Genomic DNA, 23,478 nt, shown 5'->3' with positions numbered 1-23,478 from the left:
GGGACATTGGCCAGAGTATCTGAAGCTACAGCTGAGAGTGTAGCTCCAGCAGCAACCAAACTAGGCATAGAGGACCACTTTGTTAAATGAGACAAGGGCTCCTGGTGAGGGACCTGCCTGACCTTGAAGATGCAGTTATATCAGCCACAAGCCAAGAACTGATCACTTAGTATGGTAGCTTGCAAGGTGGTTATTCTGCTCAAGCTGGCACACAAATCAGACTCAGAACCTGGTTCTGAAATAGCCTATCAGGTTGCTCAGAATCCATACCACCACTGACTACAAACCTAGGCAGATTGCAGACCTCAGTGACATTGTGCTGATATAGCGTGTGCCCTGTTTGTCAGGCACTGTCTTATATACTATCATAATACATCCTCTCAACATGTGCCCTTGTTATTCACCCCACCCCCAGGGCATTGGGTTGTATCCCTTGCAGTACTGAATGCAACTGAGCAGCTGTAGATTGCTAAAATAATAAGGAATCCAAAGTATTGCATTAGAACGAACCTTCCCTCCCTTCCCCCATGTTCTGAGGCTTCTTCTCCCGCTACCTTGCCTTAAGCTCCAGGAAAGAAGGAGAAAGCAGTCTGTAAGCTTCCAATAAAATGTAAACGGCCTGAGAACGAAGACTATTTCACATTTTTCACATTTTTTTTGTCTATCTCCAGTTCTTGGCACAGTACCTTGCACATAGTAAGCGTTAGATAAATGTTTTTGGACGTGAATGCAATTTACATTCCGAGAACTAGCAACCCTGCTGCCCCTGCGGTTGCCCTAACATCAGTACCAAGGCCAGGGACAGAGGCTGTAGCGGCCAACGGGCTATACACCGGTGAATGCGAATCAATCTCTTTTCACAAAATTTGAAAGTAGGATGAGCCCTTAGAGAATATTTAGTGACCCCCTCCATTTTACAAATGAGAAAACTGAAGCTCGAAGAGATGGTTCTCCCAGGAAGAACATGATTATGGGTCTCTAACTACAAGTTCAGGGATTTTTCCACAATATCCTGGGTTCTCTCTGTTCCTTCTCCTGTGTCTCTGTCGCTGGAGAGAGCCATGTCTGAAAGTATAGGATGGAGCGTCTAAACAGTTCTTGTTTCTTTGTGTCATCCAGTTGCCTCTTTAGACAGAAGTTGTCCTGGTTCTCACCGTTGCCTCTGAAAGGGGGATTCTCTGAGAGGTTGCTGTCTTGCTGAAAGGAGTTCAGGATTATGTGTCACCTTGGTCAAGTCACTTTAACCTCTGTGTGCCTTAGTTTGCTCAACCATATAATGATGGGGTTGGACTAAATGACTTCTGGGGTCCCTTTTAGCTCTAAATCTGTGATCCTGTGACCATCTGAATTGCAGAGACCATTCCATATCCAAGAGGCAGAACTTTGGGGCGCTGGGAAAGAACGAAAGACCTCTCTGAGCTGAAGCTAAGTTAGTTCCACACCAGGGACCACTAGCCAGAGCGAGACCCCGGGTCCCCGCGGACCAGGCCGGCTCCTGCCCGCGGGCTTCCTCTGGTGGCTACCGCGCGGCACTGCAGATAGGAGGATGACAGCGAGGAGTACCACAAGCGCCCTCTGGTGTTGGTTCAGTAGTCACGACACGGACGGAGGAGCGGAGGGCTGACACCAGGAGCGTGTGCGTGCGTGTGTGCCTGGGCACGTTGTGAACTTGCAGACTGGGCGGCGATCACCATGAGTTTGTGTGCTGTACCGCACATCCGCGCATAGGTAGCGTGTTGCTTCCATGCGTGCTGTGCCTGGTTAGGCTGGCTGTGCGTTGTGAAATGTGGGACGACTGTGCGTACGTGTGCGAGCACAAGCCTGGAGATGGTGGTGGTGGTGGGGAGGTCCGCGCCTCCGGTGCAGGGCGGAGTCCTCACGGAGGCGTGAAATTGGTTTGGAGCAAACACATTACTAAAAGCAATTACCGGCGAGAGGTTCTGGGGCCCGCGGGACCAGCAGCGAAGAGGCCGAGGAGGAAGCTCCCGGGCTTGGAGGAGTCTCAGGGTGTCTAACCTTCCCTAAGCCAGCGCCCTCCTAAGGGCAGGTCCTCCCTTAAAGCCCCTTTCCTCCAACTCTTTAAATCCGTGAGAAACACAACGTAGCCAGAAAGAACCTCTTCCCAAAGTGGACCACCACCCCCTCCCCTACATAGCAAGACTAAGCAGGATGAGAGCCCTCACTGGCTTTTACCACTCTTGAGAAAAACAGCCACCAGGATTCTTGAAACAGGAGACGTCCCTCTCGGATCAGGAATTCCCATTTTAGTTCATGCATCTTGAAACTTAATCGAATTGAAGATTCCTCCCCCCGCCCCCACCAGGGTGACAGGAATTCCCAATACAGATTCCAAAGAGATCTTCTGGAGATATTCTCACAGGGCCTTCCCAAAACTTCCCTCATCAAAACTGTACACACCTACAGGTACGCAGACAGACAGGCAGGCACACACACACACAAACCACCCCAACCCCTTTCCCCAGAAATTTCCTGAAGACAAGACAGAGTGGGCTTTGCAGCCCTGGATCCTGCCTGGTCTGATGACCAGATAGGCTAGTGAATCTCTGAGCCTTCCCATCCTGTGTGGCTCCTGAACTGGCCAAAGGCAGGAGCAGTGGTCCCTGGAACAAAGCTAAGAGAGATCTAAGTATTAGGGCAGGAAGTAAAGGAATTTCAAGTTGTATATGGGAAAGCGAGTCCTGTATCAGGGAAAGATGGTATCGGGGAAGAGAATGAAAGGCATACAGTTCTTTGAGGGTGAGGGAACAGGGAGCTTATCTCTTTCGAAAAGGGACCTCACTTCAGTAAACCTCCCCTTCCTTCCAGCTCTCCTATATGTGGTCTTCCGCCATCAAAACATAAGCTTCTTGAGAGAAAGGCTTGCACCTACGACCTCTCAATATTAAACTCTCAGGCCTATGAGTCAAAGCCTCAGCAACTACAAAATAAAGGGTCCAGTGGAGAACCTTGAAGCTTGCAGTCTCTGGAGACCACCTGGGGAGAAAGCAGAGCCCCACCTTATCGAGGCCCAAGTCCCCCTGCCTTAGTTACAGGGCAGGCAGGACATTAAAGGCTTGGCCTTCACACGCTTGTTGCCTACATACACAAGACTCCTCTGAACTTTACTGTAGAGCTGTGTGATCAGGGATAAATCACTAAGCTTATTTTCTCATCTGTAAAATAGGTCTCATAATACCTTGCAAAACTTGAGCCTCAGTGTGGGAGCTTTTATTAGCAGGCGAAGGAGGAAAATATAATAATAATAGCTAGCCTTTATACAGTACTTCAAAGTTTGCAAAGCACTTTTTATGTTAGCTCATTTGATCCTCATAACCACCCTGTCATGTAGGTGCTATGACCTCCATTTTACAGTTGATGAAACTGAGGCAGATAGAGCTTAAATGTCTTGCCTGGGGTCACACAATTAGTGTCTGAAGTCGGATTCAGACACAGGATTCTCTAGGTCCAACACTCTGTGCACAGCAGAACCTTGACCAGAGAGAGATGGGCGAGTGGTACTCATTCTGAGCAATGTACATTTACGTGTACACACACACATAATATATGCATATGTGTGTACAGAAATATACAGACGTACATATACGTATATACACACATGTGCACATATATGTGTCTATTTGAAAACTCTATTTCAGCGTAATTGGTTTTCTTTGCCATTCTGTATATTATATTTTACATATTTAAAAACATTATTCTGAGAAAGGCTCTGAGAAAGGTTAGGAACCCCTGCAAGCTGGAGAGATCCCCATAATAATAACTAATTAACATTTATGTAAGGTAGGTGCTATACTTTTCTCCATCTGATAGATGAAGAAACTGCCGCTTGGTAAATACTTGAGACTGGATTGGAATTCAGGTCTTTCTGACTCCCCTAGAGGATCATGAACCACTGGGTCACTTAACTGCCTCCCTAAATCTGAACCAACCTCCTGATCATCATGTCAGTCCCATTTTCCCAAGTCTGCCTCCATATTTTCCTGTCCACCTCAATTCCCTCATTTTCCTTCAAGCTCATCATTTGTTGGTGTTGTTCAGGTTTTTCGGTCATGTCTGACACTTTGTGACCCTGTTAGGGGTTTTCTTGGCAATGATACTGGAGCGGTTTGCCAGGGTTAAGTGACTTGCCCAGGGTCACACAGCTAGCAAGTGTCTGAGGCTGAATTTGAACTCAGGAAGTGGTGTCTTCCTGACTGGCACTGGCCTGGCACTCTATGCACTATTTCACCATCTAGCAGCCTCCAAGTTTACCATAAACACTTTCTTCTATTCCTGTCTTTTCTTTTCCTCTAAAATCTTCCTCTTGTCCCTATATCTATTTCCCTCTAAAATCCTCCTCTTGCTCCTGTGTCTCTATCCATGGTCCTTGTCCTTATGTGTCAACCCAAACTTCACTCTTCCCGATGCCTCACCTCTCCTTTCTACAATTTCAGGAAATCGAAGGAGAGGTGACATGGGGGATGGGGGGCAACCAGAGTTGAAGGCTTAAGGGAAATGATATAGTATTGAGCTGGAAGGGTCCTGAAAGATAAATACCATTATTTTACACATTTGGAAACTGAGGTCTTGAGAGAGGTAAGGTGACTTGCCCAAGATTGCACAAGTCAGTGTGAAGCTGGCCAGTTCAAGATTTGAATGCAGGCAGACGCCGAGTGAAATGAGCAGAATCAGGAGAAGATTATACACAATACCAGCCACATTGTGCAATGACTAACTTTGATAGACTTAGCTCTTCTCAGCAATGCAAGGATCTAAGACAACTCCAGTACTCATGATGGAAAATGTTGTCTACATCCAGAGAAAGAATTATGTAGTCTGAAGGCAAATAGAAGCATAATTCTCTCTCTCTCTCTCTCTCTCTCTCTCTCTTTCTCATAGTTTTTACATGTATAGCCTGTATCAGATTGCTTGCCATCTTGGGGAGGAGAGAAAGGGGAGAAGGAAGGAGAAAAAATTAAAAAGTTGAAACTCGAAATCTTATAAAAAGTGAATGTTGAAAACTATCTTTACTTGTAATTGGAAAAAATAAAATACTATTAAGTGGGGGGAAAAGATTTGAATCCAGGTCCTCTGATTCAGGGCTACTAAGTGGCACAGTGGATACAGTGCAGGCCTGGAGTCAGGAAGACTCATCTTCCTGAGTTCAAATGTGGCTCCAGACACTTACAAGCTGTGTGACCCTGGGCAAGTCACTTCACCCTGTTTGCCTCAATTTTCTTATTTGTAAAATGAGTTGGAGAGGGACATGGCAAACCACTCCAGTATCTTTGCCAAGAAAACCCCAAAATGGGCTAACAAAAAATCAGAAACGACTAAACAACAACCACCGTCTCTGATTCTAAATCTTCTCTTTCTACCATTTGCACTGCCCCCACGATTTCTTATGTCATCCTTGTGTACACTGTCCTCTTCAGGCTAGCGAGCAAAGAAAGATAGACAACAGAGACAACATTTTAATTCATGTCCAGAGTCTGAGTTTAAAGGAGAAAGTGCAAAGATACACTGCAGTGAGGGAAGTGGAATACAAATAAAGCTCCCATAGACGCCCAAGAGCCACCCCCCCAAACTCTCAGTCTCTTTTGTTCTCCTCTGTCATCAGTACAGGCTTTCTTCCTCTCTCTTCACTTTTCAGCACCAGCATCTTTCTGCCCTACTGGTACAGCACCCTACCTGCAGCACTAGTCTCTTTCTCCATCAGGGCAGTCCTGGCTAGAGCTGGCCCCAGGTACCTTGTTTCCCAAGGCTCAGATTCTGGCATTCTATATCTAGCTAAGAGCCTGAGAGGCACAGCTCTAACTAGGAATACTTTCACTTGGAGCTAAAAGAGTTGGGGGCAGGGGAAGGGACCCAAGAGAATCTAAATTACCTCCCCTCCAGGCCTGAGAGGTACCAATGGGGGCAGAATCCTTGTGGGTAGTGGCATGGGGCTAGGTGAGAGTGGCTAGTGATAGAAGGGCAGGCAGATGGACTTTGGGGATCTTTGGTCTCTGGACTGTCACAGAAGCACACTCCTGGATGTCATCAACCAGGAAGCAAAACCCCGGTCCCACTTTTCTAGTTCTAGCTTCTGGGAAGCCCGGCTGGATGAATTGTTGTTTCTTAGGTAATCTTGGCAGGAATCTCTGATAGGTTAGTAATAGCGGAGAAAATATTAAAAAGGGGAGATAAGGGTAAAGACAAATGCAGAGAGGCTGGCTGATTTTGAAGAGGATCAGACTCCTTTGCCCCCCTCATTCCTCCCCTGCTTCCTTAGGCTAGGCCTCTCACCAGCCTCCCCAAGACACAATCCCATTATCCCCGGGCTTTCCTCAACCAGCCTCAGACTGCCCGAGATCCTGGAACTCACCTAATAAAGAACATCCTCAAAGTCCAACTGTAGGTAGCGAAGAAGGCAAGGAGGCAGGGGCAGCCGGGGCAGTGCCTGGGACAAGCAGCCAGACAGGTGAGATCGGAGAGCGTGACGACTCAGGTGCTTCAAGGATCTCGGCCGACCCACCAAGGTGAAGAGGGAAGAGTAGAAATCGCCATGCTTCTGGATTCAGAAGAAAACTTGAAATGACCAAGCTGGGGTGGGAGGTTGGAGTTCATAGAGGGTGGACAAGGGATAAAATGTCAAGCTAAAAGGGACCATGAAGACCACGTGTTCCTCCCCCCTTATTTTACAAAGGAGGAAATTCAGGGCCAAAGATGAAGGGGTTTATCTGGAGTCACAGAGATAGTAAAGAGATGGGAATTCGAACTCAGGCTTGAATTCATTCCATTATGCCATGTAGGGGACAGGTGGAAATGTCTATCAGAATCTTTTGTAAAAGTTAAATGAGCAGAGCCAGGAGAACAATGTACACAATACCAACAATATGGTAAAGACAAACAACTCCGAAAGACCGAGGAACTCTGCCCAATCCCAGTTGTGGAGGACTTATGATGGAGCTCACTGCTCAGCTGGAGATCTCTATCTGGATCTAGCTGATGGACTCAGAGGACAGATTGAGATGTGCCCAAAGTAAGGATTTGTTTTTCTTGACTTATCAGTGGGGAGGGGAGATTGGGAGAGAGATAATTCAGAATTTAAAATAAAATAAAATTTAAAAAAAACCAGTCTTTTACGGGTAGGTTCATGGGGGTTTCTAGACACTGAGATAATTTTCATGGAATCTCTATGTGAAGATTTCTCCTAAATTTGGAAAGTTCTCTGTCTTTAGACTATGAACAATCTCTTTGGAGAACTTCTATAAAGAGTGAGGAACTTAATGGTGCCCTCCCCCCTTCATCAGGGAATCTTGACCTAAGGTCAATTGACTTGTTTTTTGAGGCAATCAGGGTTAAGTGACTTGCCCAGGGTCACACAACTAGTAAGTGTCAGGGGTCACATTTGAACTCAGATTCTCCTGACTCCAGGGCTGGTGCTTTATCCACTTCAGCACCTAGCTTCCCCATTGACTTTTTTTTTTTAACATATTTTGAGAACTGTATTTCAATATAATTGGTTTCCTTTATAATCCTATGTATTTTATTTTATGCATTTGAAAACATTCTGAATTCATAAACCCAGAGTTCCAGAGAGGTCCATGACTCCCAAAAAGGTGAGGAACCTCTGTTCTAGAAGGTTGGAGGGTCTCTGGATGAGGAGAGTCTCCTTGGGGCTGGGTTGGGCAATTCTGTGTTATAGGGATTAAGAAGTCTCCTGGGTTGTCTCTGAGTCTGACTGACCTGCAGGACCTCTGGGGGTATAAGGTCCACTGCATCCCCTGGAAGCTTCACAAGACTGTAGGTATTCATCAGAACCTCAATTATCCGGGGAAATTCACACCAGCGTTCCAACACCTGGGAAGAGAAACAGAGAGAGGCAAACCCACACTGTGTATTCACCAGGGTCACGTACTTCCTACTGTTAACCCACAAATATTACACCTACTATATGAAGGTTTGTGCCCTGTAAGTATTGTAGTGAAGCCTTCTCTGCATCGACCTAACTAGAAATATAATCTCTCTTCTCAAAATTTCCCAGAGCATTTAGTCTGCATTCTTTCTTTGGCCTCATCTCTCCCTATCTTGTATGACACTTATCTGTGTACATGTTATATTCCTCTCCACCCTCTCCCTTCTGGAGAATAGAATGTAAGATCTTTGAGATTAGGGTCTCTGTCCCTTTTATGTTTATAATCCCAGAACCTGCATAGGGGACTAAGCAGTGCTTTATACAGATCAGGTGACTAATAAATGTTTGCTGATTTGGGAGAAACTGGGCTCGTGCATAAAAAGATAACCATAGGAAGCTGCATTTGCTACAAGCCCAGTAAGAGACAGCCTGGAGAGTAGGCATTGCTTTCAGAGGATCCCTGTAGATTTCATGGAGGAGACGGGCTTTGAAGACTGGGCAAGATTCAGAAACGGGCAAAGAGGGTCTTTTAGGAAAGCAAAGGGGAAAAGAGGTTGAGGAGACCATGAGGAGACCAGCCTAGCTGGAATGGAGGAGAGCAGTGGGAGATCAGGCCCTGATCCCATAGGTTGTCACAGAGCAGCACATACCTAGCTACCTGTGTGTCTACATAGCCACACCTAACCCTGGCTCTAGTCCAAACTACACCTGAACAAAGATCGCCTCAATAACAAGAAGAGGAGGAACACACACAGTCATACAATGCAATGCTTCCCTCAAATTTCAGTTTCCTCCTGGTTAAATAGGGGTCTCAGATGACAGGATAATAGTAGTAACTCTGACATCGATATCTCTTTAAGGCTAACAGAGCACTGGCTTCACAGTTACCCTGGGAGGCATGTGGTGCAATGATTGTGGTCCTCCATTTACAGGTGAGGAAACTGGAGTTCAGAGAAGAGGAGTCTCACAGTCAGCAGGTATGTGAGATCCTTTCCAGGTCCAAATCTCGAGAGAGAAGTCTTACACTTCATCTAGTTTAAGTCCTTCATTTTTCAGATAAGGAAACTGGGTTCCAGAGAAGTGAATCCCTAGGTCACAGAGCTCATTAGCGGAAAGGCCAGGAATGGCTTTTGTTATTGTTTAGTCATTTCAGTTGACCCCTTTTAGGGTTTTCTTGACAAAGATACTGGAGTAGTTTGCCATTTGCTTCTCCAGCTCCTTTTACAGATGAGGAAACTGAGGCAAACAGGGTTTGGTGACTTGCTTAGGGTCACACAGCTAGTAAGGCCAGATTTGAACTTAGGAAGATGAGTCTTCCTCACTCTAGGACCAATACTTTATCCACTGTGCCACTTAGCTGCCCAGGAATAGTATACAATCTCCTGATTTCCAGTTAAGTGTGACTTTCTGTGAAGCCAGAGGAAGGGATTTGGAAATTAGGGGAAGTAGAACTCTTCCTTCCTCCCTTTTTGATTTCCTGGGACTTGAGGTTCAGAACTAGTTATGGCCAGAGGACAGTGGGTTACTCTTCCAAAGGGTTAAATACACCCAACTTGTGCATCAAAGTTTCCTTTGCAGGATCTGTAGCAGGGGTGGGGAACTTGAGGCCTCGAAGCCCCATGTGCTTCTAATAGATGGATTCAGTCAAAGGGCCCCACTTGAGGACCTAAAGGGCCACATGGGGCCTGGAGGCCTCGGATTCCCCACCTCTGGTCCGGAGACTAGCAGAGATAGACTGCAGAGTCCCAGGCTGGATGGGGTGGGACAGGGTGGTGCTTCTGCCCGTTTGTCTGCTGTCAATTTTCCCAGCTGGCCTGAGCCCGCCCATTCCCCCCACCCTCCTGGCTAGGGGAATCATTAGCTGTCAGAGCCTCTGTCAGATTACAGGGAATTGCTTGTCTCCTAATTATCTGGTGTTAATAGGAGATTAATTAGTGTTAATTGTTGATTTTCTTGTATTTTCCCAAAGGGGAGACCAATCTGCCGAACTCTCGGGCTGTTTAATTATTTGGTCTTGCCTGGGAATCCAGACAGATGCTTAACCGTTTGTGAGAAAAGAGGAGAGGGGGAGGCAGGAGAGTGGGTACAGGAGTGGGGTGGGGCTGGCCTCAGCCAGGGCAAGCCCCAGAAGGGGACGGGTCAGTAGGGCCCAAACCATGGGTCACTGCGGCCGTCTCTTTGTGCCTGCCATCTCTTTCTAGAGCACAGGCCCAACGAATTAGCCAATGCCCTCCTCCTTACTTCTCCCTCTGGGCCCCAAAGCTTCCACCAGACTGTTAGACACAGCCGGAGCACTGACCCCCTTGACTTATTACCTGTCACTACCCAAGCACTCCGCTAACAAGGTATAGCCAACTCAGGGGAAAAAAAACTAAAGAGAGGGAGGAGAAAAAAACACCACTGAAAATGACCCTTGCAAAGTGACTGACATGCAGGAAAACTCTAAGTTCTTACGGTCCAGTATTAACACTTACAGGATACATTACATTTATTATCTCATTTGATCCTTGTAACAACTTGAAAGTAGATGCCCCTATTATCATCTCTATTTCACAGAAAAGGAAACTGAGTCAGAAAGTAAAAGTGACTTATCCAGGATTACACGGCTGGGAAACACCTGAGGCAGAATCCAAGCAGAGGTCTTCCCAGCTCCAGCCCTCAAGCCACTTTGCTGCCTAGCTTGTCTGTTCCTAGACCTGGAAGATCACTGCGTATTCTGTCTCCTTCCCCTGACCCTGCATATCATCCCTTACTTCCTTATAGATGAGAGGCAGCGCAGTATAACAGAGACAGAATACATTTGGAATTAGAAGGTCTGGGTTCTGGCTCCAGCTTTGCTCCTTCCTGTCTAACCTGGGACCAGTCACTTAACATCTCCAGGTCTCAGTTTCTTCACCTGTAAAGCACAGGGTTGGATTAAACGATTGAAAAAGTCCCTCCCAGCTCTAACTCCCATGGTTATACTTCTTTGCTACTCGAGGACAGGAACTACGTCTTTATATTCTCCCAGCTCTAGTACACAGTGAGCATCTAATCAATACTTGCTGAACGAATGCACTATTAACGTGTCAGCATGGTATCTTTATGTCTAGCTGCTTTAGATTATAAGCTCTCAGAGGGCAGGCATGGATTGGCTCATGTGTGGGGATTACACAATGCCTACAATATTATTAATATTTAAGAAATACTGATATCATATAAAACGTGTCATTTCTCCTTTTCCTCCTGGTATATGTCACTCGTCCATTTCTCTTCTATGGCCTTAATCTTCCTGCCAGACTGATCTTCCCAATGCTGTTTTTAATTACGAAATTTCTTTGCTCAAGAATCTGCAATCGCTCCCCAATGCCTGCCAGATCAAGTACAAGATCCCCTTCCTGGTCCTCTATAAGCTGGACCTGTTCTACCTGTCCCACTTAATTTCTCTAAGGAATTTCAAACCTCCGTTCCAGCCAAGTCAGTCTGAAATTTCCCCTGCCTGCATAAACCTTGCTTGTTTCACAGGGAGGCTATCTACATCCTACCCATCCTTGAAGAACCGGTTCCTGTCCTACTTCCGGGGTGAACATCCTTCGCTTATCCATCCCCTTTTCAAACATGGATAACATGCAAAATGAGGACCATCTGTTTAGAGTTTAAAGTCCTTGAGAATAGGGTTGTTGTTTTTTTTATCTTTGTAACCCTAGTCTCTACCACAATGCCTGGCATACAGCAAGTGCTTAATAAATGTTTATTAATCAATTGATTGTTCATTATTTTCTGTCAGTCTTGTTCCTTGAACTAGACTACAAACAACCTGAGGGCAGAGAATACTTTATATCTTCCAAAGCACCTAGAAACACAGTAGACGCTAAATAAATACTTGGTTGAATGGCACTCCATCTCATACCCTTTCACTGTCCTTTGCATTTGATAATGACTGACTTCCGGTGCTCACCAGCAGTAGGGCCTGCTGTGCTTAAAGTGGAAAGTACTGGCAAATTCTTAGAGGTCCCACTGTGTCTCTGTAGTGATATCAGCATCAAAACATTCTGCCCAATGACACTTCCTGACTCTCCAACTAGGCAGCCCTTTATTTCTTTTCTTTTTTTTTTAATGACTCTCCAACTAGGCAGCCTTTTATTTCTTTTCTTTTTTTTAATTTTTATTTTTGGAGGCAATCGGGGTTAAATGACTCATCAGGGTCACACAACTAGTAATCGTCTGAGGCCAGATTTGAACTCTGGTCATCCTGACTCCAGAGGTGGTGCTCAGTATACTATGGCACCACCTAGCTGCCCCAGCTATTTAAAAAAAATTCCCTATGGGAAGAGAAACAACATTAACAAATGACCCCACATTAAGACCAAGAGAATATGGGGAGGAACTAGGCAATCCAGACATAGGCACGGATTACTGGGAGTGATGGAGAGACAAAAGGACCAGCCACAGAGGTGACTCAAAAAGACAGAACTGATAAAATCCGAGTAGAGAAAAGTGATATCTCCCCGATAAAGAGGAAGAAAAGGTGGGATTTCATTATCTCTGAGAGCCAATCTGGTGTGGCATCTTCAGACCTTGAACTAGGAAGATCTTGTTGTTCAGTTGTGTCTGACTCTCTACAACCTTGTATGGGGTTTTCTTGGCAGAGATACTAGAGTGCTTTGTCATTTCCTTCTCCTTAGGTCTTCCTGACTCCAGGCCCAACACTCTATCCACTGGGCCATCTAGCTGCTCTAGGAAGATGACTGACCTCAATTCTGCTCCAGGGCCCCATTTTGGTACCTTTCCCACAAGGGATGAGCCATATCCTAAGGCCAAAAGTCCTTTCTTATCTCTACCCAATTCAACCTTCCCCCTCCCCAGACCCTTTATCTGTCTGCCTTCCCATTCATTCCACTGGGTCCTCTGGAATCCCTGTCATTAATAAACTTTCTTTTACCCTAGAGCTGTTCTTTTTTACACACTTTTCATCTTTCTACCCTCATAAAAACCTGCCTCTCTTTGGACCACACTCTTCAGCACACGTTGGTTCTTCTCTCAAGACCCAGGAGGAAGAATTAGCAAACTCTTTGCTTACCACTGCCATTTCCATTCCCCTTTCCATTCCCCCTCTGCCTCTCCTTCTTTGAGGTTTTCTCCATCCATCTATATCACTTGGTCCAGATCCTTTGTTTCTATAATCTACCAGACCTTGAGTCATTCTTTCTCCTTCCTTTCTAGTTTGCTTTCTTTTTTTTTCAGACAATTGGGTTAAGTGACTTGCCCAGGATCACACAGCTAGTAAGTGTCTGAGGCTGGATTTGAACTCAGGTTCTCTTGACTCCAGGGCTGATGCTCTATCCACTGGCAACCTCGTCCTTCCTCTCCACCCCGACCCTTGCCACTTCAATATGCACAACTCCTCAAACTTCTTGGCCTCCCATGATATATGTCTCTGCTCCACCCTAGAAACTTAGTCATCCTTCATAACAAATTATGCCACCTCCATAATATTCAACTCTGAAACTCCTCTCTCTGATAATAATCTTGTCTTTCCATCTTTCTTTATCTCTCTCTTCCTTTCTCTATGTCATTCCTTCTAAACATCTTTAGCTTTACAACGACCTCTAGTCCCTCCATCTCTTCCTTTTCCCATAGTTGATGGAAGCTGTTCTGACCTCACTTTTATTTGACCTTCGCAGTCTTGAACGCATAGTGAGCCAATTCAGCTAACTACCTTGTCCTTCCTTTTCATGCCCTGGCCCTCTTATCCTTCCATCTTCTTACACGTACCAGTTTTCAACCCTGGACTTCTCCACTCCCTTACAATGAGGCCAATCCTTTTGAGGGAAGTCATTAATTGTGCCAAGCAGGTTCACTACTAGTCTAATCTCAATTGAGCTCTCACTGCTACCTGGCAATCTGTTTATTCTTCTTGGAGTGATTCTTTACTCCATTCCCTTCACTGGATATTCCCAAACTTCTCTTCTCTCATCAAGCCTCCAGCACTAATCTGCTCTGCCCTTAGAAGATGTCTTCACCTTCTGCTTTTATGCCGAAAATTGTATATATTTTGTTTGTACATGGTTGTTTGCGTGTCATCTCCACCATCAGACTGGGAACTCCTTGAGAGCAGAGACTGTCTTTTTCACTTTTCTTCATATCCCCAGAATTTAGTACAGTGCCTGGCATGTGGTAGACATTTAATAAGTGCTTACTATATAAATAGAAGCTTATAATATTATATTAGTATATATTTATTGTACACCATTATAGAATATATCATAATATTATATCTAGATTATGGATTATATATGATATATCACATATTATTGATTATATAATATATATATCATGAATATTATAAGCAAATGCTTATCTTATTATGTATTTTAATTACAATTTTTCACTCCTCTCAGATTTCTACCCTCATACCAGGGGACCTCAACATACATTTCGACTCTCCTTCAAATATCCTAATCTCTCAGTTCCTCAACCTGCTTGTTTCCCATGACCTACTCCTCTCTGATGGAGAAAGAGACTGGTATTGCCATCACACAAATGTACCACCTCCATATTCAAGAATTCTGAAATCCCTTTATCCTGCCATAATCTAATGGCTTTCCACCTCTCCCTCTGCCTTCCCTTACCAAACCCTCCTCTTCATCCACACCATGATTTCTAGTCCCTTGACTCCTTGGTTCTCTCCCAGGGCATCTCCCCTGCATGCACTTGCCACTCTTTCCTCTTTTCCTCATTTTTATCCCTTTGTGAACTATTTCAACTCTAAACTCTCCTCTTTTTTTGAGTCCCTAGCCCTTTGGTCGCATTGCCAATCGGGTCCTGCCAAGTCCCAGCCTTGGATCGCTCCCACTATCTGCCTCCTTCCCTCCTACACATGTGCTGCTGAATGAAGGTGGGAAAAGTCATGCAACTGTTCGATTGGATCCACTACAAATTTATATTACGCAACCTCAACTGGGCCCTCACCGCTTCTAGATAATCCTGCTACACATCCCTCTGAACTCACCATCCCACTCTTCACAGCAACCCCTCCAAACCTTTTTAACCCTCCTCAGACCTCCCAAGGCTTATCTTCTGCCCACTCTCTCTGCTGAAAACTTCGCTCATATTTTACAGGGAAAACTGAGGCTATTTGCCATGAACTCCCTTTTCGCCCTTTTTCCTCATCTCATGTCAATCATATGTTTTCTGCCACTATTACCTCTTCACCCCTCTTTCACATACAGAAGGCGCTACTTCTTACCAAGGCCAATCCCTCCACCTGCACAATCCATCTCATTCCATTTTACCTCCTCCAGCAGATTGTCCCCTCCACGCTTATTTTCAGTTGCTCCCTTTCTAGGGGCTCCTTTCTTACTACCTACAAACATTCTCATGTCCCACACCCTTAAAAAAACCCTTACTTGGTCCTTCCATCCCCTCAAGCTGTTGTCATATAATTCTCCCTGCTTTCACTGTTAAACTCCTAAGAAAAAAGATGTCTACATTCATAGCTTTTGACTTCCTCATATCCCATTCACTTTTCAGTCCCTTTCAATCTGCCCTCCAAACCTGCTAGATTTCTGAAATTGTTCTCTCCAAGGATACCCATGATCTCTTAACTGCTAAAGTAGTTCTCAACTCTTGAGTGCAGATACTTTCTTCACTTTTTATCTTGTTCTGTGTATATTTTCTCTTGCAACATGACTAATATGGAAATATATTTTGCATGACTTTATGCGTATAATTGATATTATATTGTTTGTCTTCTCAAGGGATGGGGGAGGGTTGGGAGGGAGAGAATTTGGAATGCAAAATTTTTAAAAAATATATTAATTTTTTCCCCAAAAACATAATTGGGGAGTATTTAGCGAAATGAATCAAAATATTTTTGAAACAGAAAAAAATAAAGTAGTTCTCAGTTCACATGTTCCTTTGATGCTGCTGACCACACCCTAAACCTGGACTCTCATACTCCTTAGCTTCCTAAGGAAATGGCCCTTCCTGGTTCTCTTCCTGTCTGTCTGTCAATTCTTCTCAGTCTCCTTTGTTGGACCATCATCCATCTCCTGACCTCTTCTTTTGGGTGTTTCCCTAAGCTCTATCCTACACAGACAATCAAGTCCCAAATCTTAATCCAACTTTAATTTCTTTCCTGCATTTCAATCCCACATCTTCAATAGCTCGATGGGAATTTCCTTCAGCATGGTCCATATTCAATCTCAAACTTAACATGTCCAAAACAGTAGTGATTATCTTCACCCCTAAACCTGTTCCTTCACCAGACTTTCCTGTTTCTGTTAAGGATACCACTACCTTCCCAATCATGGTTTTATAATAACCAGGAAACTAACCTTGATTCAATTCAATAAACATTTATTAAACACTTACTATGTGCCAAGCACTCTCTTTTAACTGCCATATTAAATTAGTTGCATCTCCTCAAGAGGCTGTGTGGTATAAGGTAAAGAGAGCTGGCCTTGGAATCAGGAAGACCCTGTTCAAGACCTACCTCTGAAACACCAAGGCTGAGTGACTCTAGGAAAGTCACTTTATCTCTCAGCCCCCTAGGCAATTCTCTAAGACTATAAATTTCAGAGAAGGTGTCAGTAAGCATTGAGAGAGGAAGTTTCCTTATTCAGGAGTTCCCTTTATCAATGAAGTCACAGATCCAGCTCTCCAATCAGTGATGTCAGTCCTTCTCTATAGCATCTTTTTCATCTGCCTCTTTTCTGCTTTCATCGTCACCATTCTAGTTCAGGCTTTCATCAATTGCCCGGACTACTCTAAACAGCCTCCTAATTGATTTTCCCTGCTTCTGGACCCTCTCCTATTAAAACCATCCTCTACACGGCTGCCAAAATAAAAAAAAATCATCTTTCTAAGGCACAGGTCTGACTAACCATGTCATTCATGTGCTCAAAAATCTTCTGGGGCTCCTCATCGCCTATAGGCTGTAAACTCCTCAGCCTTGGTCTTTGAGGCCCTCCATGATCTAGGTCCCACCTACTTTTCCAGACTTATTTCAGATTACTTTCATGAAGTGTCATTCCAGCCAGACTGGAGAGTTAGATGACTCTTATACCAGGCATTCCATCTCCTGCCTCCATGAAATAGCACAGGTCATTTTCCATGCCTAGAATGAACTCCCTCCTCATGTTCACCTCTCAGAAAACTTCTCTTCCTTCAAAGTTAGGGTAGGTTCCATCTCATCCATGAGGCCAGCTTTTCCCTCCCTCTTCTACTGTTATACTTCTTGCTGACATATTGCCTTAGCCACCCCACCCCTCTTTGAGGACAAGGGTTGGGGTTTTTCGTTTGTTTTTGTTTTTTGAGGGGACGGATTGTTCTGTTTTTCTCTGTATTCCCCACACTGAATATGGTGTCTTGCATGTGGTAGGTGCCTAATAAATGTTTGTTGACTTTGCTGGAACTGCCTCCTCCCCCAGTCTCCCGTAACCTCCTGGAAAGTCAAGTCTTCCTTCATCCCAAGCTTCTGTCATGTCCTTGTAGTAGTGGACACTGGACCCAGATGGCTCTGGAGGAGAAAGTGAGGCTGGTGACTTTGCACAGCTCTCCCTCACTCAAATCAAAGTCAACTGCAAGTCTTATTCCTTGAGGTCCTCTTTGAGAACAAAGGAGAAACACAACAGTAGTACCTAACACAGAACCAGATACATAAAAGGTGCTCAGTAAAGACTTGTGGAATGAATGAATGGCTTCATCCCAGCTCTCCAGGTTATACAAAGAAAGAAAAACAAAGGGCTGGTTCTCAGGATATATGGATGAGCATTGATTGATTCAAACTCCCCACTCTCTCTGCACCACCTTCTGTGGGCCCCTCTTCACTTCACCATCCCTTGGTACCTTGGGAAGGGCTCCAGGCCAGATTCGAACAGCACCGTGATTGAGTAGAGCTCGGACCACTTGTTCTGGGCTACAGGGCAGGGCAGCAGCTGGACCCTGCAAGGCCCAATGCAGGGCTGTGTGGCCACCGTAGTCCATGGCATTGACACTGACTCCCTGGGACAGGAGTAGCTCAGCCACAGCCACATTGCTACGACGACAAGCTAGATGCAGGGGCCGCTGCCTGTCATGATCAGCAGCATCCGCATCGGCACCTGCAGAGAGAAGCAGGTGACACAGGTGGAGACACTTGGAGGTGGCTGCTTCAGCCTCAGCCGGGGGAAGGAAAGGGACTGAGCAGGCAGCCAGAAGAGGGGTCCGTCCTTCGGCATCACGGGCATCTGGACAAGCTCCCTTCCTCAAGAGTAATGCAGCCAGTTCTGTCAGCCCTCCTCGGGCTGCCACATGTAGAGGTGTCTCCTCTTCTTCCTCAGATCGACCATCCACACTGGCACCAAACCTCAGCAGCAGCTCTGCACACCTGGGGATCAGAGAGAGGAGAGGGGTGTGTGTGCGTGTGTGCATGCAAGCAAGAGACAAAGACAGAGACAAAGAGAGACAGACAGCTGGGCTCGTAGGCATAGGCTGAATAGATATGATTTGAGTGGCATTTAGGAACCAGCTTATAACCAAATAACTCCCTTGTCCATTTGCCATTGTGCCTGAAATTTTGCCAAAAGCTCACTTGAGAGATACAAATGTCCTTGGAAGCAATAACACATAAGGTCCCTGACACCTTGATATGAGGTTTTTACCTGTTATTTCTTTTCAGTCTGGGGGCACTGAACACCCAGGTAGTAAGAAAAGAGTTTGGAAAGAAATGGGAGGAAATCTCCAAGTCCCTCAAATTATCTAGTCCAACCTACCCCTGAATAAAAATCCTTTCTACAATATTCTTGATAAGTGATCATTTATTCTCTACTTGAAGAATTCCAGTGATGGGGAACACCCTTCTCAGGGCAGCCTGTGCCACATTGGGAAGGGTCTGACTGCTAGAACTACATTGCATCTCTAGATGCTTCTCTGCAGTTTCCATTCACTGCTCCCAGTTCGGCCCCCGGGGACCAAGCAGAACAAGCAGAACCGTTGTTCCATACCACAGCCCTCCAAATACCCAAAGCCATGTCTTAGCCCTCCCCTCTCCCCGCTTCCATTGCATTAAACGATGCTCATATAACAGGATCTCCAGTCCTGGAACCATCCTGGCTGTCTTCCTCTGTGTGTACCCTTCCTAAAATGTGGGACCCAATGCTGAACACAATACTTATACAGGCTGTGAATAGAGCAAAGTTCAGGGAAATTCTTCCCTCTCTTACTGTGTATAACACATCTCTCTTCTTGGATCATAACAGGGTACAGAAAAAGGTCCCAAGTGATAAGAGTGGGGATAAATGAAGGCATACAAGACAAACTTGGCTGAATCCAAATGTTGCTGCTGGTCGTTTAAAGAGTACATCAGGAAAATTCCCCTTATTACAAACACACACACACACACACACACACACACCCCTTCTCCCCTAAAGGAATGCCCAAAGTTCAGGCCACTCCACAATCCACTCTGAAAATACTCAGTGCCAACATCAGGCACTGTGGTGGGCACACACTCCCAAACTCCTATACCCCAAACACAATCCTGGCAGAGACAATCCTGTCCTGAGCCTAAGCATCATGGAAACAACCACAGAAATTATCTAGTTTGGGAGTTCTTATCCTAGGGTTAGTGACCTTGGCTTAATAAATTTTTAATTTAAAAATATACATACATACATATGCATATAAAATTGTATGTCGATATAATTGATTTCCTTTGTAATCCTATGCATTTAATTGTATGCATTTAAAAATGTTACTCTGAGATGGAGTCCATAGGCTTCATCAGATTGCCAAAGGGTCCATGAAGGAAGGAAATAAGCATTTTAAGTCCCTACTCTGTGTAGGCATTGTGCTAAGCACTTTACAAATATTATCTCATATAATCCTCACAGTGACTTTGAGAGGTAAGTGCCATTTTTATCCCCGTTTTACTGTTGAAGGGACTGAGGCAGATAGAGGTTAAGTGACCTCCCAGGGTCATACAGGTAGTAAGTGTCTGAGGCAGGATTTGAACTTAGGTCCCTTGACTCCAAGCCCAGTCCTCTATCCATTGTGCCACTTACCTGCTTCTACACATAAAAGATTAAGAACCCTAATCTAATCCAAGTCCCTCATTTCATAAAATGAGGAAACTAAGGTCCAGGGAAGGGGAAGTGGTGGACCCAAAGTCACAGTGAGTAAGAGGTAGAGCTGGGAGAAATTCTCTGGGGCCAAACCCAGCACTCTGATATGCCATGCTGCCTCACTATGCATTTAGCACAGTGCCTGGCATATGGGGAGTGCTTAATAAATGCTTGTTGCTTCTATTCAGTCTTTCATTCAGTTACCATTGTGTGTTCCCTGCTGTAATCCCTTGAAATTATTTCATCAATTGACCCCTGTCCTTCCCCAGGAATGGGTGGAGAAGGGGAGACTAGAAATGTAGGGATTCTGGTGAGGAAGGTAGGTGGAAGTGCTCAGAGCTAGGAGCTCTAAAGGGTGGTCACTTACTGGAGGGCACCAGGCCCCTGGCACAGGTGTAAAGGGCGCCTCCCATCCTGGTCTGGGACGTCTGGATCAGCTCCTGCTACAAGCAACAGTCGGGCGCAGGGTGCATGGCCAGAGATGCAGGCTTCATGCAGAGCAGTGCGACCCCCGGGGGCAGCATCTGGCTGGGCTCCTCGACTTAGCAACAGCTGGAGAACTTGTTCGTGGCCTCGGCTGGCTGCTACATGTATCGGAGTGGTCAGCTCTTCCACATAGGTCAGAGACCAGAGCCCTAAGGAGGGTTTTGGAGACCTCAAGTGGGGAGGGGAACCCAAATCCCAAGAAGGGTCAAAGCACCAAGGGATAGTTCAAGACCTGAACCCTAGATTGGTGAGGGAGTAATGTTGGGAGAAGATGGTAGATGGGAGTCTTGAAGCCCCTCCCCCTGCCTTGTTATTGGAATCCTTCATCCCCTCCCCCACCCAAACAACCCAGGCCTCTGATGCCCATACTCAGAGCTCGAATGTTGTATCTGAAATCTCTCCATCTCTCTGGATCGCTGGTATCAAAGACAATATCCGGGGTGAGGCCAGTGCCAGGGGAGGCCAAGAGATGGGAGACAGAGGCCACATCCCCGACCAGCACAGCTTGCCAGAACTCCAAGGTGGGCCCCGAGGCTGTCCTGGTAACTATGGGCCCATGACCTGGCTCCTGACCCTCACTGGGATCTTTGTCTGCTTTCTCCACCAACCTGGCACAAAGGCTACTACGTGGGCCACCCCCCAGCTCTCTGCAGTCTTCTGGGGACGAGGGGCTGCCCATAACGAAAGGGTGATGGGGTCTGGGGTTGAGGGCAAAGATATTGTGAAAAAAGAGGAAGGAGAGATAGAGTTCAGGGCAGAGACAGGGAAGGGAGAGGTGAGACCAGGGGAGAGGGAGAGGCAGTGATAGGAAGAGAGGGGGAGGGAGAAGAGGGGGAGGCAAAGACAGACAGAAACATGGACAAGGACAGGAAGACACGACAGAGACTCCTCTTAGTCCTGCAGCTAAAAGACAGCCTCTAATGCTAAATTCCCCAGAAGCTATTCTGGGCTCCACATGACTTCAGGTCAGAGCCAGTATTTGCAGGGTGAGGGTGTACCTGAGGACAAGAGAAACAACCTGGGGTTCTTTTGTCTCCTCAAATATCCAGCACCTCTCACTCTCCCCACCCACCCCACCCAGTGCAGTCCCCTCCCCATCCCTTCTACTCTTTCTCTTACTCCCACCACCCGGGCCACTGGGCCCTCCTTCACTCCCACGGGTCCCCACCTCCTGGCTCCCTCACCCCTCTGGTGGCTGCTCCAGCGAGGCTCAGCCACCCGGCTCTCAAGCAGCAGGTCTGCAGTGCTGTTTGGGGGAAAGAGCTCTTGAAGCTTCTCCAGGTTCCCAGTGTACAGTGCATTTTGTAGGACCATGTCCCTGCTAAGCAGGGGGGGCCGCTGGGGCACCCTCCGGGCAGAATAACCCCGGGACAAGGAGCCCCGTCCTGAATGGAGGGAAGCTGGGGGAAACCAGGTCAGCCAGGATGACCACCGCCTGCTTTCTGATTCTCTGGGCATGGCTGCAGTTTTCAGGGGGACTTCTCGGGAAAGACCCAGAAGAGCAGGGTTTGGGGTGGTTTATAGCCATATCCTGAGCAGATGCTGGACAGGATCCAGGATCTGGCTTAGAGAGGGGAGGGTGAAGGGTGCTGAGATGGAGACCATAAATAGCACTGGGCTCAGCTGTCATCCAAAGCAAAACTTGAAGCTGGGGGTGGGGCTGGACATTTGAGAATAGGTTTGGGGCCAACAAAAGGGACAGGGGAAAGTCGGTGTTCGATAAGTTGTAGAGAGACAGACACACTAATATCCTGTTAGTGGAGTTGTCAATTGGTCCTACCATTTTGGAAAGCAATTTAGAATTCTGCTAAGAAAGTGACTAAAAAGCCTTTACTCTTTAACTCAGAAGCCCCACAGCCAGGCATGTACCCCAAGAAGGTCAACAATAAAAAGAAAGATCTGATATATACCAAAACATTTAGAGCAGCATTTTTTGTGGTAGCAAAGAACTGGAAACAAAGTAGCTGTCCATCAATTGGGATGAATAGTTGGGTAAACTGTAGTAATGGAATATTATGGCACTATACAAATTATTAATAAAATTATTAATACAATAATTATATTAATAATAATCACAATAAATTCTAATAACAGAATGAAAAGACTTACATGAACTGATACAGAGTGAAGTAAGTAGAACCAGGAAAATAACATATATAATAACTATAACAAGACAGATGGAAGGAACAACATCATCAGTGTCAAAACTGAGAGCTGTGAAGTTATGATAGCCAAGCATAGCCCCCCAAAAGAGCTATGAGAATGCACTCATTTCCCCCATCCTTTCTTTGCAGAAGTAGAGAATCATTATAATGTGCATAATGGTAGACTAGATTGGCATTGTTAGTTTTGCTAAAATGTTTTTTTTTCCTTCTCCCTTTTTTTCTTCTTTGTTATTAAGGATGCTTCTTTGGAAGTGGGATAGTGGAGAGACATACTGGAAAATGAAGGGGATGCAAAAACAAAAGGTTGACATTTTAAAAGGAGAGAGTTTCTTTCTTATCCTGTGCCCCTAGTTGATAGACTCCTAGAGAATGCTAGATCTGGAAGGAACCTCAAAGATTATAAAATTCAACCCCTTCGCTTTTTTTTTGTATGAGGAAACTGAGGCCCAGAGATGCAAAGTTATTTACCCAAGGACACTCAGAACCCAGATTTTCTGGCTTCCAATTTAGTACTTCTTTGCATCACACCAGCACACCTCAATCTCTTTGTTTTTCCACCTGTTAACCTACTGACTCCCTCTCCCTGTTTATCCCATGAATGTAGAAAGAAAAAGAAATACAGAAAAAGAGTCTGAGAGTCAGAGATGAAGGCAGAAGCAGAGATTGAGATTAAGACAAGAATGGAGCAGGAAACAAAATCTTAAAGGCAAGGGGAAAGGATTCAGGCATGATTGTGGGATAGGAAACAAGATAGGAGACGAGCATGAGAGGTTCACAGAAATGTAGGGTGGGGATGAAGGCAAAAGATGAAGAATTGGGACTAGAGTAGTGAAACTAGGGGAAA

At 45.6% G+C, this 23,478-nt stretch overlaps 1 protein-coding gene across 2 annotated transcripts; it reads right to left on the bottom strand.

The window, feature by feature from the left end:
• Nucleotides 1–5,449: 5,449 nt before the first annotated feature.
• ASB10 (ankyrin repeat and SOCS box containing 10) lies at nucleotides 5,450–22,024 on the bottom strand. Of its 2 annotated transcripts, none has more exons than XM_036758958.1 (6): nucleotides 20,839–21,423; nucleotides 20,351–20,618; nucleotides 17,729–18,248; nucleotides 7,729–7,842; nucleotides 6,365–6,550; nucleotides 5,450–6,140 (listed from the first exon to the last, which is right to left on the bottom strand). In XM_036758958.1, exons 1-5 carry the CDS (start codon nucleotides 21,146–21,148, stop codon nucleotides 6,365–6,367), a joined length of 1,398 nt encoding a protein of 465 aa, XP_036614853.1. In that variant the 5' UTR covers nucleotides 21,149–21,423; the 3' UTR covers nucleotides 5,450–6,140. The 2 variants fall into 2 exon arrangements, with proteins under 2 accessions (XP_036614853.1, XP_036614854.1); XM_036758959.1 differs by lacking the exon at nucleotides 20,839–21,423 and adding an exon at nucleotides 21,654–22,024 and having other exon boundaries at nucleotides 5,454–6,140.
• Nucleotides 22,025–23,478: the final 1,454 nt, after the last annotated feature.

This window comes from Trichosurus vulpecula, chromosome 5, assembly GCF_011100635.1.
Source record: "Trichosurus vulpecula isolate mTriVul1 chromosome 5, mTriVul1.pri, whole genome shotgun sequence".
NCBI lineage: Eukaryota > Metazoa > Chordata > Mammalia > Diprotodontia > Phalangeridae > Trichosurus > Trichosurus vulpecula.
Note: the sequence above shows the minus strand (reverse complement) of the source record. Positions and strands in the feature narration are given on the sequence as shown.

Coding starts and splice junctions, on each gene's coding strand:
- ASB10 (XM_036758958.1), bottom strand. CDS start 21,148: ATGGGCAGCCCCTCGTCCCCAGAAGACTGCAGAGAGCTGGGGGGTGGC. Junction 7,843..17,728: donor GGCCTGGAGCCCTTCCCAAG/GTACCAAGGGAT, acceptor TTCTCTTCCCAG/GTGTTGGAACGCTGGTGTGA. Junction 6,551..7,728: donor TACCCCCAGAGGTCCTGCAG/GTCAGTCAGACT, acceptor TTCTGAATCCAG/AAGCATGGCGATTTCTACTC.